This window comes from Pseudochaenichthys georgianus, chromosome 22, assembly GCF_902827115.2.
Source record: "Pseudochaenichthys georgianus chromosome 22, fPseGeo1.2, whole genome shotgun sequence".
Classification (NCBI taxonomy): domain Eukaryota; kingdom Metazoa; phylum Chordata; class Actinopteri; order Perciformes; family Channichthyidae; genus Pseudochaenichthys; species Pseudochaenichthys georgianus.
The window spans coordinates 31251522-31269033 of record NC_047524.1 but is presented as its reverse complement, the minus strand read 5'-3'; the positions used below and the strand labels follow the sequence as shown (position 1 = coordinate 31269033).

General features: G+C 42.1%; 1 protein-coding gene across 2 annotated transcripts; it reads right to left on the bottom strand.

The window, feature by feature from the left end:
- Positions 1 to 3482: 3482 nt before the first annotated feature.
- osr1 (odd-skipped related transcription factor 1) lies at positions 3483 to 13342 on the bottom strand. Of its 2 annotated transcripts, none has more exons than XM_034110942.2 (3): positions 13075 to 13342; positions 7261 to 7945; positions 3483 to 4125 (listed from the first exon to the last, which is right to left on the bottom strand). In XM_034110942.2, the coding sequence occupies exons 2-3, from the start codon at positions 7917 to 7919 to the stop codon at positions 3993 to 3995; spliced, it is 792 nt and encodes a 263-aa protein (XP_033966833.1). In that variant the 5' UTR covers positions 7920 to 7945; positions 13075 to 13342; the 3' UTR covers positions 3483 to 3992. The 2 variants fall into 2 exon arrangements, with proteins under 2 accessions (XP_033966833.1, XP_033966832.1); XM_034110941.2 differs by having other exon boundaries at positions 7261 to 7948; positions 13075 to 13341.
- Between the last annotated feature and the right edge of the window lie 4170 nt (positions 13343 to 17512).

The following is a 17512-nucleotide window of genomic DNA, read 5'->3' as shown; positions in this document are numbered from 1 at the left end:
GAACCCTCCAGGGCTCCGTAAATCTGATACCCTGTGTGTAAAAACAAAAAACAACATATCCAGGAGTGCCCTGCCGCTGTTCAAACAGCTAATGCCACAGTGATACAGGTATTTAAAGTATGGTGAACTATAAACAATGTGTGCCTTTTTCCTGGTTAACGTTCCACAATGTTTCTAAAATGTTTAATTTAATTGTAGCCCCTTTTTGGTCTTGGTGCTTTCTTGAACACATTTGTACTGTCAGTCATACTCACAATGAAATGCTCACATACATAAAACCCGCCCCATCCTCTGACGTAGGTTTCGCCCGTATCCAGCTGTGGACTCTGGGTGCCAACAAAGCAAATAGTTGGTTCTCGAGGTGAACCAATGTTTGGGGCTAGAGCAGGTGTCTTTGCAGTGGAAATACAAAGAACTGATAATCAGGCTCTTCAGCTCAGGAAAAGGGGAAATGGAGTCATCAGAACTGTTTTTGAAAATTGCTTCAGCTTAAAGCATAATTACAACCAAATGGAAAAAATTAAATTGAAATATGAGATTTTTCTTTTTTTCTTATACGTTTTGACAGTACTTACAATGTTGCACCAAATGGCTGTTATAGCCCTGTTTTTGATGTTATTGGTCTAGCGATCCCACTGGAAATGCATCATCCAAGTAGCCTTATTTCGACACAGATAAAAGCATGGCAGCAGGGTATGCTATACGCCTTTCAATTAAGGAAATGATAACCGAGCACAGACTGTAATTCAAGGTAAAACAGCCCCACAAAAAACACAGTACCCCTTCCATGAGCCTCCAGGAGCGGACCCCTGAACCCCCCAGCAGCCTTGGATCCTCCTTCCAGTTCTCTTTGTTTCCTACGTCTCCGTTCCGCAGTGTTCCCAGCAGCCTTCGGGACAGGAGGCCATGGAGCAAAAGTTCTCCACAAGCCTTATGTCACGTACACCATCCCCTGCCACCTGAAGCTGTGTGTGAGAGTGTGTGTGTCTGTGTCTGTGTCCCTGGCAACTCAGCGCGACGATGACAGACTGATGAGTTCCTGACTACAAGAGAAACGGTGAGCAACAGGCCGGCCATCCGCTCAGCTCTCCTCCTTCCCCTGGACAAGCTGCCTTCTTCCTGCAGGACACACACACACACACACACACACACACACACACACACACACACACACACACACACACACACACACACACACACACACACACACACACACACACACACACACACACACACACACACACACACACACACACACACACACACACACACACACACACACACACACACACACACACACACACACAAGGACACACACGGACACAACCCATTGTTTACATTTCTTCCCTCAAGTCAGCATAGAAGTGCACTTGAATTAGACGACCTTTCCTATAATGTGTAAGTCTGCCTTCTATACTGTCTTGTTAAGAATCCAAACTGTGGTCACTAGAGGAAATCAACTTTGCACAGGAAGGGCTCGTAAAAAGTGAAAGAAAACAGCAGTAGATGGCAATGGAAAAATACATGGTAATATTATATGTGATCAAATCTAAAACAATTACAACTTTAAAGAGCAATTTCTAAAAATAAACAAGTTATAAAAAACCACTAAGAACTACCAGGCAATTTAATCTAGCTTGAGGGTGGAGGGATGATGATAGAAAACAGTTAACAGCCATCTCTGGAGTAGGAGGAGGGGCAGATCATTTCTGAAATGTAGGGCCATCCTTCGTATAGTTTTGAAATGAAATAAAAGAGCCTGAAAATCTGTCCTAGTCACTGCAGAGAAATATACATGATGTTTTAGTGCTCTCTCTCTCTCTCTCTCTCTCTCTCTCTCTCTCTCTCTCTCTCTCTCTCTCTCTCTCTCTCTCTCTCTCTCTCTCTCTCTCTCTCTCTCTCTCTCACACACACACACACACATACCATGTATACATCACTTCAGGGGACATTACATTGACTTACATGCATTTCCTGGAGACTTATCCTAACCTTAACCATGACCAACACATGCCTAACCCTAACCCTAAGTCTTCACCCTAAAATTAATGATTCCCCTCGTGGAGACCTCCAATTTGTCCAAATAAGGGAGGCGAGTCCCCACACACACACACACACACACACACACACACACACACACACACACACACACACACACACACACACACACACACACACACACACACACACACACACACACACACACACACACACACACACACACACACACACATGCAGGGTGCTGGCCTGAACAGAAGGAGGTGGGCATCAAACTAACAACCTATAGGCCCCGTTATCCTCCCTAACGCCGGAATGACCGGTTCCCTTGTCTGGAAAGGCAGTGTGTTTTTTAATGAGTTCCAAAAACAGGTGTTGGCGCTATACATTTATGTGTTATTTAGTAATGAATCATTTATTTTCCAGCTGTTTTTCTTTATATAAATGAATCATTATTGATTGTAATTATTTGAGTTACTTAAAGTAAGTGCTTTTATTTTGAAGGCGGTTTAGGCCACAGAGGGATTTGGGCACCTGGTGATTATGTATTTACTGGAGACGGGTACATGGACTCTACTTATAGCACTTTATCTTGTTTACCCCTCACAGTGCTTTACATACTACGAGTCACTCACCCATTCACACCTCATTCATGCAGAGCAGTACCACTTGCTCTGGGAACATTCACACACACCCCGTTGGCCACCTGGAGCGACTCAGGGTTCGGTATCTTGCCCAAGGACACATCGACATGTTGACTGCACGGTGGTGGGATTGGTTCCCCAGAATGAGCAAATGGTTTGTTACCAGGGGAAACCCAGGAGAAGCCAACGGTGAAACCCCTTCTGTATATATGTTGGATTATTTCAATTCTAAAAAATAAAGCTCTTACCTGGACAATGAATCATTTCCCCCGCGTAAGATCGGCTTACTGGTGCCGGAGCGGCAGCTTTTGTTTGAGTAAAATGATCGGTGTTATGTCTTTATTTCAGTACTACAACAAGCTTACAAGATATTCACGTTTAGTTGTATACGTCTTAATGAAGGTGGTTCCTAACAAATGGCTGAATGAGACCACTTAAAGTCATCATGACCAACATTAGCAGCCCTTAGCTTAGCGGTGGTGATTGGTAAGTCATGCAATCATGATGTTAATAGCATCACATTAGCATTTTACTCCTGGCTATTGCATTTACGCTTCAACTATTATAAAAGTGGTGTTATTATTAGGAGATTATCCTGCTGAACATAACGTGTACTCGTCATAAACATGTGTTTGCCACAGATCTTATTTTTTGCAATATTCTAAAATCCAATGGATAAATCCCATTGCTTTTGTTGAGGGAGCCTTTCCATGCTAACTTCCTGGTTGGCCTACGAACACACATCACTGCTGCATTATCATTGTCATGATGAACAAGTAGTCCCTTACCCTGCTTACATGTTAGCATTTAGCAACACACTCAGACACACAGACAACCCCATAAAGTAAAAATATTTTATTTAGAAATGATTATTCTTTTTGAAAATAAGTTTAAGAAATCCAGTGATATATGAAAATAATCAATAATCAGGTTAAAGTGCAAAAATACAGTTTTGATATAATGCATCTATACAAAAATAACATTGGGATGTGATATTGAAAGGAGAACATATGTTAACATGGCTTTGATCATTCTCAGTTTGTAAAAAAATTACAAGAGTTGTGTACCTTTAAAGTCTTTGGATTACAAGCTTAGTATTTGCACTGAGCAACCGCAAGGTCGTGTTTCGCTTAACATTCCACACATCCGTTGCCAAGTCAGGCTTTGATAACTAAGTATACACTTCTCCGCTAAGGCTTATTTCTGTTTTATTCCTTTCAGAATTGGCTGGTGAAATATTTCATCCTTGAGGAGTATTCCCACGGAAGCAGAGCGCTCTGCCTCCTTGACTGTTGTTGTCTTTGGTCGTGTTTTTCCAGTGTCCCCGTCCTCCCCTGCTGGCGGAGTGACTCATTTGATCTTGGCTGGCTTCAGTTCCTTGACCTGCATGTGTAGTGTTTTGTGGACCGCCAGCGTCCTGGACTGGCAGAAGCCCTTCCCGCACTCCTGACACTTGAAGGGCTTTTCTTTGGAATGAATGTACCTGTAGCGAACAGAAGAGACGCCGGTTAGTATTAAGGGAGTGTGACCACGACAAGGGGTCAACATTCAGAGGCATAAGTGTGTAGACGTGTTTTGTGTTTTCCACAGTCTAAGTGAAATACCACTAGGGCTGTGCAATTAATCGTATTTTAATCGCGATTACGATTTTGGCTTACAACGATTACGAAAACAACGTAATCGAAATAAAATTATTATTATTTTTATTTAAAAAAAAAAAATTATTATTATTTTTTTTTTTTTTCAGTTGAATTATACTTAAAGTTCAGGGTAATCAACTCTTAAAAACATACGGTTCACATTTTTTTTTCAATAAATGGATGTTTTCAAAGTAAATAGATAATCGTTTTTAATAATCGTGATATCGATTATTGACCAAAATAATCGTGATAATGATTTTTGCCATAATCGCACAGCCCTAAATACCACCATATCATTCTATTCTCAAAAATCTCAGAGAACCAAGAAATGTGGGATAAGATTTATAGAAGTTTTGAGGAGGAATACAAAAAAGGGGCAGCATTTTACGTCAATCCCCTGGGAACAGATCTCCGAGCAAATCCCAGAGCTAACCGCTAACTGACGGTGTATCAGCCTTCCGGAGATGATGCTAATTTTACTTTTTTAGGTCGACAAACCATCAGGTCGTAGACAAACCATGAACTTTGAATGTGATTGAAAACTGCTCACATGTTTGGTACTTTTAACGTTTGAAGTCAGATTGGTGCCACAGTGAGTCTCGATCAGGCTAGTCAGCTAGAATGCTAATTTCAGTCGATTTTTCCGAAACACAATACATTGACGTCTTTGACATATTTTCAACACTGTAACCTTCTAAACTGTTGAAGATGGTAGAAGTGATTCTAGCATACCTTACACATTGTCCCTTGAACGTTTAGAGCTTTTTACACTAGTTAATGAATGTATCATTGATGCAATAAAAAGCATGCCTATGTGTGTTTTGAATAAGCAGGGACTTGAATACACTTCTACAATAAACTGTTGCAAAAAGTAAACATTGAAGCTCCAAATGTTCACTCACACCCCCATGTCCTTGAAACAATCCCTACACACTTGTCACCTTGTGTCAGGTTTGACAGTTCTTACACATCATGTATTTCATCCTGTCATCGTTAGGAAAGGTGTTGCCCACCCTGAACGTTCTGCACACAGACTACTGACTGTGCAGTTATTGTGACACATTCAACATCTTATGTCATCTCATTACAGTGACAATATTTTTCATAATGGACATAAGTCACCTTTTGAATTAAGCATTTAACAAAGAAACCTTTCTCCATTAAGCCTTCCAGCTAGTGCTGCGTACCTGGACTCACATGCAAGTCATCCACACCCAAATGTGCCTATTTGTACTTGTATTTTCTAGTGTGGATTGAAATAACTAATCCTTTTGAGTGTCTATAGGCAGAAGTGTGTATAACCCAACTCTTAGGCAACTCAATTTAAGAATTAGCACGCAAATGTGATTATTATCATTATTATTATGTAAAATGATGTGCTAATTTGGACGGAAAGTTGACTATAGAAAGGGGACATACACGGCCCTGTATGAAGACTGTAAATAAAGAAGACACATTCTGCTCCATTTCAGGGTCAAATCACTATGTTGGTTAGCTGGCCAGCTCTGTTGTGATTGGTCAACTGCTTAGAGATGTCCCGCCCCTTAGCCTATCACGTACAATGAGTTGTAGCTAGGGATGCACGATATTGGTTTTTTGAAGCCGATACCGATAACTTCCTGCTTCTCAAGACCGATAATAAAAAAAATGTTACGCCACTAATTATTTTAACGCGATTCACGCATGTGTATTTTTTTTCCTCGGCCGCCCCGTAGTTTCAGAGCATCGACTTTAAAATACCATCTACAAGCTGATGGTGCTGACAGCCCCGCTCCTGCCGCCCGCTTGTGGCAGACCACACTTCCACGCTCACCGGCAGGCACCGACTGGCCATCGGGAGGACCGGGAGGGTGTGTGTGTGTGTGTGTGTGTGTGTGTGTGTGTGTGTGTGTATGTGTGGCCCGAGCGAGCGAGAGAGAGACCTTACGTGCATTGTTGTTGTTAGCATCTGGTGCTAGCTAGCTGCGCTAACGGATATAAGGAGCTGTTTAAATGAAAACAGAGGAGCGACATTTCGCCACAACAGCGCCGAGCACTTGACTTGATGCAGGAAGCAGACAGTGGGACAATGTACGAACAGTCAGCACACTCAGCTCGGATAGTGCAACATGATTGCAGCGTCCAGGCAGCTCCGGTTCGAGCATATGCCTTGAGTTGCACATAGCTCCAACGCGCACACACACACACACACACACACACACACACACACACACACACACACACACACACACACACACACACACACACACACACACACACACACACACACACACACACACTTTGTATTGTATTATTGTCTTCGTACATTTTTAACACACCATCGTAGCGATGGCGATGTTTCAGGTGACTGATCAGGTTCGAAGTATTAGGGAGCGCTGGATTTGTGAAGAACTCCCCTCTTCCTAAACCACTAATACCACAGTACTGGCAAAACGGGAGGAGCCGAGTGAAAAACAAGCGCCCCTCATCCCAATCCACCCACACCGCAGGATTTTTTAGTTTTTTTTTACCCCAAAAATACATTGTATATTATCGGGGCTATTAATACTGGTATCGGGTTTATCGGGATGACGTCATAATTCCTAATATCGTGCATCGCTAGTTGTAGCGCTAGCCAATAGAAGCGCAAGTGTTAGAAAGTGATGTCATTATGTTCTGGAAGTTCTGTAAGCAGGTCTCCCTTGAAAAAGAGATCTATGATCTCAAGGGACAATCTGGATGAATAAAGGTTTGAAATGAAATGAAAAGGAGTCCAATGGAGGCGTTTCAGGCAGGGGGGGTGAGGGGTGTTCAGCCTTTGCAGACCATGTACATGCACAACAACCTACAGCACACTCCAGGAAAGGGAAACCCCACAAAGCAGAATCGGGCCTCTTTAGCCGAACTGTTGGGACCTTGCCTGTTAACACAGCGAGCCAAGTATGTTCAGTGTGTAGTGCAGTGTTGGGTTTAAAGAACCAATAAAGCCTTCTTCTCACCTGTGGTCCCGGAGGTGGTCCTGTCTTCTGAAGGCCTTGTGGCAGATGTCACAGGTGTACGGCCTCTCGTCCGTGTGCGTCCTCTCGTGGATCAGGAGGTTGTAGGATTTGGTAAAGTGGCGACCACAGAACTTGCACACAAACTCTTTCTTGGTCTTGGACGGCAGGCGGCCTCGGCTGGACTTGCGCTCGGGGGAGGAGAGCTTGGTCAGGTCCAGGTGGAGGCCGGCGGAGGTCTGGTGGAGAGATGAAGCCTGAGCGGCGCCCCCCCCCATGCTCAGGTCCTCCGCCTTCAGGGGGTCCTCCTGGGTGGCTGCGGCCGCCAGGTTGGCAAAGTCAAAGCGGGGTTTGTTCTTGGAGCTCTGAAACAGAGCCGCTGAGTCGTGCTTGGGCTCCAGCAGGTGGGGGAACAGGGGGAAGGAGGCCATGGAGGAGAAGTGGGCGGGCAGCTTGGAGACTGTGCAGCGGGGCAGGGCGAGGTGGGGGTAGCCCAGGGTCCACTGGTGCAGCTGGATGGCGTGGAGGGCGCTGAAGCTGTAGAGGCTCTGGAAGTGTTCGGCCGGCAGCTGCAGGCCCGTGGAGCTCTGCAGGAGGGCGTAGTTGGCCAGCTGGAGCGACGGGTGCAGGGGGACCGGAGCTGGCAGGGTCTTGCTGCCCATGGCTGCTACCCAGAATCCAACAGAGCCTTCTGGAAGAAACACAAAACATTAGCAGAGAAAAATATGCAACTGTCGGGCCAAGTGACATCGATATATTTCTAGTGCTGTCAAAAGTCAATTAATTGAAGATGACCAGGAGTTTCTGCTACCCGCACACACGCACGCACACACACACGGACACACACACACACACACACACACACACAGACACATACATACACACACACATACACACGCACGCACACACACACACGCACACACCCGCGCACACACACATACACACACACGCGCACACACGCACGCACACACACACACACACACACACACACACACACACACACACACACACACACACACACACACAAAACCAGATTAGTGTGACAGGCATCAGGCAGGAATTCAGATAACTCTTCCATACAGGCTTTTAAAACCCACATTCTCCCCTCAGTGAGGGGTCCTTACATTTTACATGTAAATAATATCCTACTTTTACTTTTTTTTTTGCTGCAATTTGGCCCTTCATAGTGTTTATTGGTCAGACAGTCTACAGATGTTTCTCTTTTTCATGCTACAGATGTTAGTGCAACATCTACAGCTCCTCTGCCACAACCATCAGCTACAAGTGGACATGGAACTACATGAACGACATGTTGCTGAATCCACCGCGGGGCATAACCAGAAGGGCAGCCAGACCACCATGGGGGTCCTTCTTCGCTGCTTTTGGTGTATTTTGTGGCGGAAGTACAGCGCCACTTACAGGCCCGACATATGTACTACAGCGTCTCCAGCGCTCCCGAGCGGTCTCGTGTGGACGGAAGACCTTTTTGATATCGTATTCGTTTCGTATGCGTCTGCGTGTAAATGGGGTCCAAGTGGAATGTCTTTCTGGCATTGACGCACACACAGAGACACATTCAAGTCAGACAGAGGAGTAGTAGTGTGTGTTTTTTTTGTATGTGATTGCGGTTGTTTTTGTGTGTGTGCCTCTGTTGTGTGTGTGTGTGTGTGTGTGTGTGCGTGTGCGTGCGCGCGTGTGTGTGTGTGTATGTGCGTGTGTGTGCGTGTGTGTGCGTGTGTGTGTGTGTGTGTGTGTGTGTGTGTGTGTGTGTGTGTGTGTGTGTGTGTGTGTGTGTGTGTGTGTGTGTGTGTGTGTGTTTCCAGCAGCAGAGCAGGTTTGATGAGCAGGATGACAATAGACAGACGCTGCATTCCTGCTCACCGTCAGGTTCAGTTTAACTTCAGAAAGAATGAGGATACTTACATCGGGTTACTTTACGGTCCCATTCTCAACTACTGTATACTTTTACTCCAACACATCTGAGAGGGAGATTGTTAAATACAGTTGTTGGTGTTTGAAGATGTTTGAAATATATATTAGAAAGGTAATTACGGCCTGTTTAACTCACACAAGCTCTAAGCAGTCATTAATAAAACTAATAATGCACATTTGAAATTGGGTATTAAAAAACATTCAAACATTGTACTTGTATCAAACTGCATTTTGAGGGATGTCCATAAAAGCCTGGACATTTTTTTATTAATTTAAAACAGTTAATATAACTACATTATGCATAAAGCATTTACATTTGTCCACTTTCCAGTTGAAAAAAACGAGTTAAATTATATTAAAATAATACAAATAAAATAGTGATAATAATGATAGTGATGAATATATCCTAATCAGAAAAGTCCTACTTTAGAGAGTGATAAAGTCATCAGAGTAGTGCGGTGTTGGAGCTGAGGGAGAAGCTGTCTGTTACATGTGTTTTTAATAACCACTGTTCATATGCAACATACGCTTGATTTTAAAACATTGCTTTATCTGGCTCCCTCAATTCCTACACTCAAACTTATTTAAACTTCTTATTCTTTTTTACCATCAATGTTTACCATTTCATATTTGACTGTACTCTATTTGCCTTCTATCTGTTGCTGTTGTCGCTGCACATTTCTCCTCTGCAAACACATATTCTGATTCTAAGAATGAAATTGAAAATGAAAATTGTTCTTGCTTCCAGCTTTTCTGTTCTTGGCTCAAAGCCATCCCATTGTCCTGAACATGATGGTACAGACGGAGCGTTTACACTGAGCAGCTAACACAGGGAGTAATAAAGAGGATGCCTGCGACCTGGCCATGCAGGGAAGGGTCTGTAACGAGGACCCCCGGCCCCCCGTGGTGCGCTCCTTTCTGATCATCAAGCAGAAGTAATTGACTTATAGTTAGGGGGTCATTAGAGATAAGCGCTGCGCCGCTGAGCGCTCCTCACCTTCTCCCCTTTCATGTCTGCATACCAGGGGCCTCCAAATCCAAACAGCCATGTGGCCCTTTAACTTCAGCGGACCCTGTGAGATCTGACGCCTCCGAGGGCCTCGCTGTGGGGCCTGATGCCTCTCACCTCGGTGTGAATGCGATCAGACCGGCTGAGATACACATGTGGGCCCCGGGTGTTTACCTCTGCAGGACTGAGCAGGTTTTATAGCGAATTAGCTTTTAGCGACGTGCTAATTAACAACTCGCAGCGGTGTGTATTTTGTCAGCTGATTCCAGTCGTTTGTGACTCAGTACATTTACATGGGACCATTATCTTTCCACTTCTACGCCTGAAAACAATAGAGGGTGTGTATCCCTGTATACCTTTCACGCATGTCTTCCCCTAACCCTAACCCTAACCCTAATTACCCCGTCAAACAGTGGCAAATCTGGGCCAACAAAAAATTGTAATTATTGAAATTGAGGCTGCAATAAAAAACCACATAGGATAATAATGAATAAGTCCACCACTTAGCTAGTTAACCACTAGTAACATGTAAGTAACAACACTACCGTGGCACCCCCCCCCCCCCCGCAGTCAACATGTCCATTAATCCGAGGGCAAAATTGCTCCTGATTGGCATTCAATCCCACTTTGTAATCGGAATACTGGGGTTAGCTGCATTTTATATATTTCAATTTCAGACATGCTTATATATTATAGTTAAAACCAGCTGTTCTCAATTAAAAACAATTATCAAAAAAAAACAATTAACCTCGAGTTGCGCCAGTAGGCATTGCTACGGTATTATACTGTGATACAATATTATGAAAAGAATCATAATAATAAACTGAAACTAAACTGTTTTATTTAGTACTGATTTTTTACTTAATACATGTTTTCATAGTTAAATAAAAAAGGTTCAAACCAGGCAGAAACATAATGAACAGAATTAACGTAGTTTGAGGAGGACCTTTTTTTGATTTGTTGAGAACTAGTTGAATCTATAACCGTTGATATACACGCATGTATAATATGAACATATGAAAATACAAACTAACTCCAGAAATCAGAAAAAGTCTCAAATGTGCGTAAACATGTTATTGCGGGTATGGTGATAACGTGTGGTGTTCCGTATGAGTCGACACATTTCCCATTGCATACAGCTGTTATTAATATGTTTTACATGTGACGTTTGCAAACATGCGCTGAGTTGAGCGTCCTGGGATCTGTCAGCCTGCTCTCTGCTCATGTCTCACTAAGTCACTAATGCTCATAATGGTACCGGGTTAGCGCCGAGGTCTTTAGGTGTGGTTACACGTTCTGGGCTCTTCATGAAAAATATGAAATATCTCAAGCTGCCAGAAACGTACGGGCTCTGTTCCACGTTACAGATGACTTTTTCTCCTTCTAAAATCAAGTTTGTTATTTTAGAGCATGTGTTGGAAGACATCATGTCTGAAAAAGCTTCACTTACAGATAAGATAAGAACAGGAATTACATGATAAGTGAGCTGATATGTTCAAAACACAACGGCAAAGAAGCTGCCAAGTCCATAAAACCATTTGTAACCGTCAGCAGTGGAATGCATAAGTAGTACATTAATAAAGACTTCAACTATTTCTCAGTATTTCCGCTATATGTTACTTTAAAATCACTTTGCGGGACAACTTCTCCTTTGTTACTGCGATTCATTTATAATAAGTTGTGAAAATATGATATAAATGCATCGTACTAAATAAAGGATTTACAACGAGCACTCTCAGGGCTTTTTTAAACACAATTCAACAACCTACTACTTACATCACTCCCAAAAACTAATGTTACTACACTTATGGAAAAGTCAAATAGGTACAGCATAGTGTGGCAGCTTCTTCTTCTGTGGTATCTAGTTAGTAAAGTCTTACCATGCATGGCCCCCGCCTCACACACACTCCACTATGATCTGATCTCCAGCAGTCACACCTGCAGCCTCACGCACGCACGCACACACACACACACACACTCTCTCTCGTGTCCTTATCTTCACATTAATCACTGCGCTTCACAAGTGTTAATGAGCTCATGCTCATTAGTTTACGATGTGATGCCGATCAGCTGGAGGCCTGTTTGGAGCTGTGCTTGTTTAGTTAAAGAAACCATGTCTTCAACTCATTCCTACGCAACATCTGCTGAGGAAAAGTATTCATATGAATGTGATGACTCTGAAAGTTGAATACAAATAAATGCGGTTACCGCTAAATATATTTTAATGTTTAAAGAAAACTAGTGCTGGATGTAGCCTACGCTTGTGATACACCTGTTGATATACACATTCCTCTAAAACATACAAGATCTCTACACATTATTATTTAAATATGGAAATATGGAGGTGTGGAAGAAGTTTTCAGATTGTATGGACACTTTGCGTAGTACTCAGATGTTTTACTTAAGTAAAAGTAGCAATACTAAATTGTAAAAAAAACTGTACTCCAAGTAAAAGTCATGCATTCAAATCCTACTTCAGTAACAGTCATTAAAAAAATAAAATAACTCATAAAGAATGATGTTCCATTTAGAAATATTAAATCACTGGATTATGTTTATTGATGCATTCATGTCTCGATCACAGATGGTAATGGTGGAGCTCATTTGAATTACTTTATAAACTGTTGATGCTATATTTATTTTTGTAATAGGCCTAATCTTATTTTGTAGAGGAAACAAAGCTGATAGATAAATGTACTGGCGTGAAAAGTGGCTTCCAAAATGAAGTGGATTAGAAGTATAAAGTAGCATAAAATATAAATACTTGCTTAAATTAGGTAAAATATATGTATTTCATTGCACTTCTGTAAATATGTAATAACAAATGTGATATGAGTTTGGTTTTCGTTTTGTGGATTTAAAAAGTGAAGACTTACCAATAAAATATGTGTGTAAATGTTAAATTGTCCCTGGTCCTGCCGGAGGGTCAGGGTGAGCAGCCCGCGGAGCAGCCTGTGTATCGGGCGGAGAGTCACTGAGACCCTGGCAGCGCCGGCATGTTCCTCCGCTGAAACGTCTTCCCTCCGGGGTGAGTGGCGGTGGTGTGGGCGGTGCAGCGTGCTGCTGTGTGGCGGTGCTCAGGGTGCTGTGTGACGGTGCTGCGTTGAGCCTCCTCTGCTCTGCCTCTCCGCGGCCGCCGCCTCTTATTGCGGAGGAGTCCGCCTGAAGAGCCGCGTCACTCCGCCAGCCCACATCCACAGCCCCGCAGGAGACCATCCGTCATGTCGCCGTGTGGAGCGGGACTGTTTGATATGACAGCGGTGGAAGAATCCAGAGGTGGAAGGTAGTGAAGTAGGCCTACATTTACTTAAGAACTGTACTTAAGTACTGTACACATTTTAGGTACTTTTAGTTTCAGACTCTAACCCCTCCCACTCAGACATTTTACCGAAGTAAAAAAAGTAAAAGTAAAAGTAGGCCTACCAAATTGTGCAGTGAAAATACTCAGTTACAAGTAAAAGCTGGTAAAAGTTGAGCTTATTTACTTTTGACTTTGCTTTTTTGTATTCTTCAATTTGTTAAAAACGTGTATTTATATTTATCAACTTTAAAAAGGTTTTTTAAATAGCTTCTTGGCAGTGTTATCTAGTTTAAGTGTTATTTTCTCTTGTCCAGCAGCAGTAGCCTATAGATTAATTAAAATGAGCTCCACATTTACAATCTGTAATGAACACCTTAATGCATCAATACAAAATAAACCACAAAAGACCATTAGGCCTACACTTAATGAGTACTTTTGTTATGTTGCATTCAGTATATTTTTCATGCCAGTATATTTGTACTTTTACTTAAGTAAAATGTTGAATGCAAATTTGTAACAGAGAACTTTTAAAATTCAGTATTGCAACTTGTATTTCTCCTGACGTGAATTACTATGCCGACTGATGACTTCTACCTTTACTAGATACGCATACTATTCTGCTCAGATACTTTAAAAGGTAGAAATACAATCTAAAAATAGTCCCATTTAAGGTAAAGTCCTGAATTCATTATATTAGTAAAAATACAAATGACAGAAGTATTATCTGCATTGCACTTAAAATAATAAAAGTAAAAGTTATATTTTATACAGTATAAATGTGTACGGAATGTATAAATCACGGCTGGTATTAATACTGAAGGATCAACATTAGGCGATGATTAAATGAAAGATCCCTGTCCGCCCCACACCTCTCTCGAGCAGCACAAGAACACTCAGGCCCCGGCCACACGAGGACGATAACGGTCGTATCTGCTGCAGTTCACTATCAGATAGACCAGGGGTGTCAAACTCAATTTCATCGCGGGCCACACGGTGGTAACTTTAAGACTATATATATCGATAATAAATATAAAATAATGTATAATTTTACAATATTTCCTCTGCATTAGATTATTATCGGATAGGGTAATAACTTAATAATTAACTATGTCTGAAAGCAGAAGTCTGGGGCAAATCATTGCAAGTCTCTTCATTGTGTATGTCACAAAATGAGATGCATTGTGGGACATGTAGTTTATGAGTAACGTTCTCCTGTAAAGCGGCACGTAACATTATAATAAACTTATTATATTCTTTGCAAGCTCTTGTGGGCCACATAAAATGAAGTGGCGGGCCGGATTTGGCCCCCGGGCCTTGAGTTTGACACCCCTGAGATAGACGGTTCGGCCACACGAGGAGAAGAACACATCTCTGGAATTAGGCCTTAAATACACATGTGCATTGTATGGAGAAGTGTCAGAGCAAAAGGGCTGTCATGTGTTGGTGTCCGGAAGCAGTGAGGGGTTCAGTGCCTTGCTCAAGGACACTTTGATGCAGGGAAGATGGTATTTAGTATTTGTATTACTCACACAATAAGTGCTCCTCTGTCTATGAATTGGGGGGGAGTGTTAGTACTCTTTTTATTTATTTATTGATTTGTGAAGCACTTTGCGTTATTTTGTGTGTATGTACCGTGCCGTATAAGTCAGGTTTGATTGATTAACTCGTACTGATTTGTTGCTTTGTATATAAACATGTGGATAACCCTGGGCTGTAAGCTTCCTGGAGCCACCTGAGGTGAGGTGACGGTGTCTGACACACACTTCCCAAAGAACAGCACACAGAGAAGTTGTTTATACCCAAAAAACTATTTATTCAAACAATAAACAGTTGACTTTTAGAAAATAATCAACAGGCCCATGTACTTGGGCTCAATCCCTGCCGCGGGGACGCAGGTCTGAATCCGGCCTGGGTCTGTTCATGCATGTCATCACCTCTATCTCCCCCTTTCAACACTGTCCCCCTAAAGCAGGGGTGTCAAACTCAAGGCCCGGGGGCCAAATCCGGCCCGCGACTTCATTTCATGTGGCCCCACAAGAACTTGCAAAAAATATGATATGTTTATTATGCGGTTACATGCAACTTTACAGAAGCACATTGCCAATAAACTGCATGTCCCACAATGCATCTCAGAATTTGACTTTTCTTTTTTTTAAATGTCACTTATTTTATTTATTTTTTGACTTTTTTTTCAGAATTTGGCTTTTCTTTTTAAATCATTTTGTGACATTCTCACTGAAGAGACTTGCAATTATTTTCCATAGACATCGGCTTTCAGACGTAGTTAATTATGAAGTTATTACCCTATCCGATAATAATCCAATGCAGACGCAACAATGTAATATAATACATTATTTTATATATATTACATATTCATATATGTATTTTTATATAGTCTTAAAATTACAACCGGCCCTTTGAGTGCAACCTTAATGCTAATGTGGCCCGCAATGAATTTGAGTTTGACCCCCCTGCCCTAAAGGTTCATCTGGCTAATCTTTAAATACAAAAATAATAATGTAATCTGCTTAGTAAAATAAAGTTGTCTTCATCATACCTGACGTCACGCATTCACAAAAAAAGATAATCATCATCAAAGCATATTTATATAAATACCAAATAAATGAAGCAAGGCGATATCTACTTACAGATGCAACCGCTCTGCAACGGCCCAACACGTCCATTGGGAGTAACATACTGCCGCTTCAGAAACAATGCAAACAGAAAAACACAAATGTGCCGAATCATATGAAGAAACATCTTCACCAACTTGAGGGAACACGTGCAACACTCCCGAAACAGGCTCAATGTTGCTGCACAAACTAAACATTGCAAATATAACACGCTTAAGAAGTTGAAAGCACAACGGACATGGGGACACTAAAAAGTGACGCCCACAGCTGGGACCGGAGTGCTTGGTGACGTTCAGGATTATCAAATTGGCCAACTGTCACTGATGCAGAGTTAGCCTGTTTCATAACGCTAAGTGTTTAGTCCGTATATTTAAAATCACTAAGTTAGCTGGTGGCGAGCTAGCAGAGTTGCAAGGTAAGATTCCGGAGACAGTTGTCCAGCTTTATAATCCTGAACGTCACCAAGCGCTCCGGTCCCAGCTGTGTGCGTCACTTTTTAGTGTCCCCATGTTCGTTGTGTTTTCAGCTTCTTGCAGCGTGTTGTTCTTTTAGTAAACGCTGCGCATGTGTTGTCAAGTTGGTGAAGATGTTTCTTCATTTGCATGTGTTCTGGAACATTTTTAATAATAAATATATACATTATTATATTCATCTGTTTATATAGGTTTTAACAAGGAGAGACGAAGAGGAGATGTCTATGACATGACTTGTAAACGTTGTGTGAAGCAGTAGACACACACACACACACACACACACACACACACACACACACACACACACACACACACACTAAACATTGCAAATACACACACACACACACACACACACACACACACACACACACACACACACACACACACACACACACACACACACACACACACACACACACACACACACACACACACACACACACACACACAGTAGCAGCACACGGAGGCTTACTTAGTGACCCTCCACTGACATGATGTTTAGAGGTCACTTACACACACTGTACCAGCTGTTTACATCACTTCACATACACCCAAACACTGAGCAGCCAAGAAGAAACATCTGCCAGCCCAGCCTCAATGCCACGTGTTTTTAACGGTACAACTTTTTATTTAAATAAAGGATAAGGAATGGTTAAATCATCCATAGTTACATCAAAGAGACAATAATGATATACCAGTTTGTAGTAGTGGCAAGCACACATTAATACCATGTTTTATTTAATTTGAACACATTTTAATAAACAAAAGTGAAAAGAGGAAGTGAATCAAGTTGGAGTAGCTGCAGGATGACAGTAAGTAGTTAATTTACTACTATATAAGTATATATTGCACAGTGTTATCTTACAACATGTTGTTACACGTATAGTGAACAAAGAGAAAGCAGCCA

What these genes read in the sequence shown, in the direction of transcription:
- osr1 (XM_034110942.2), bottom strand. Translation starts at nt 7,919, where the DNA reads ATGGGCAGCAAGACCCTGCCAGCTCCGGTCCCCCTGCACCCGTCGCTC. An exon ending in GACCACCTCCGGGACCACAG is followed by an intron (nt 4,126 to 7,260) that starts GTGAGAAGAAGG and finishes TGTTCGCTACAG; the next exon opens with GTACATTCATTCCAAAGAAA.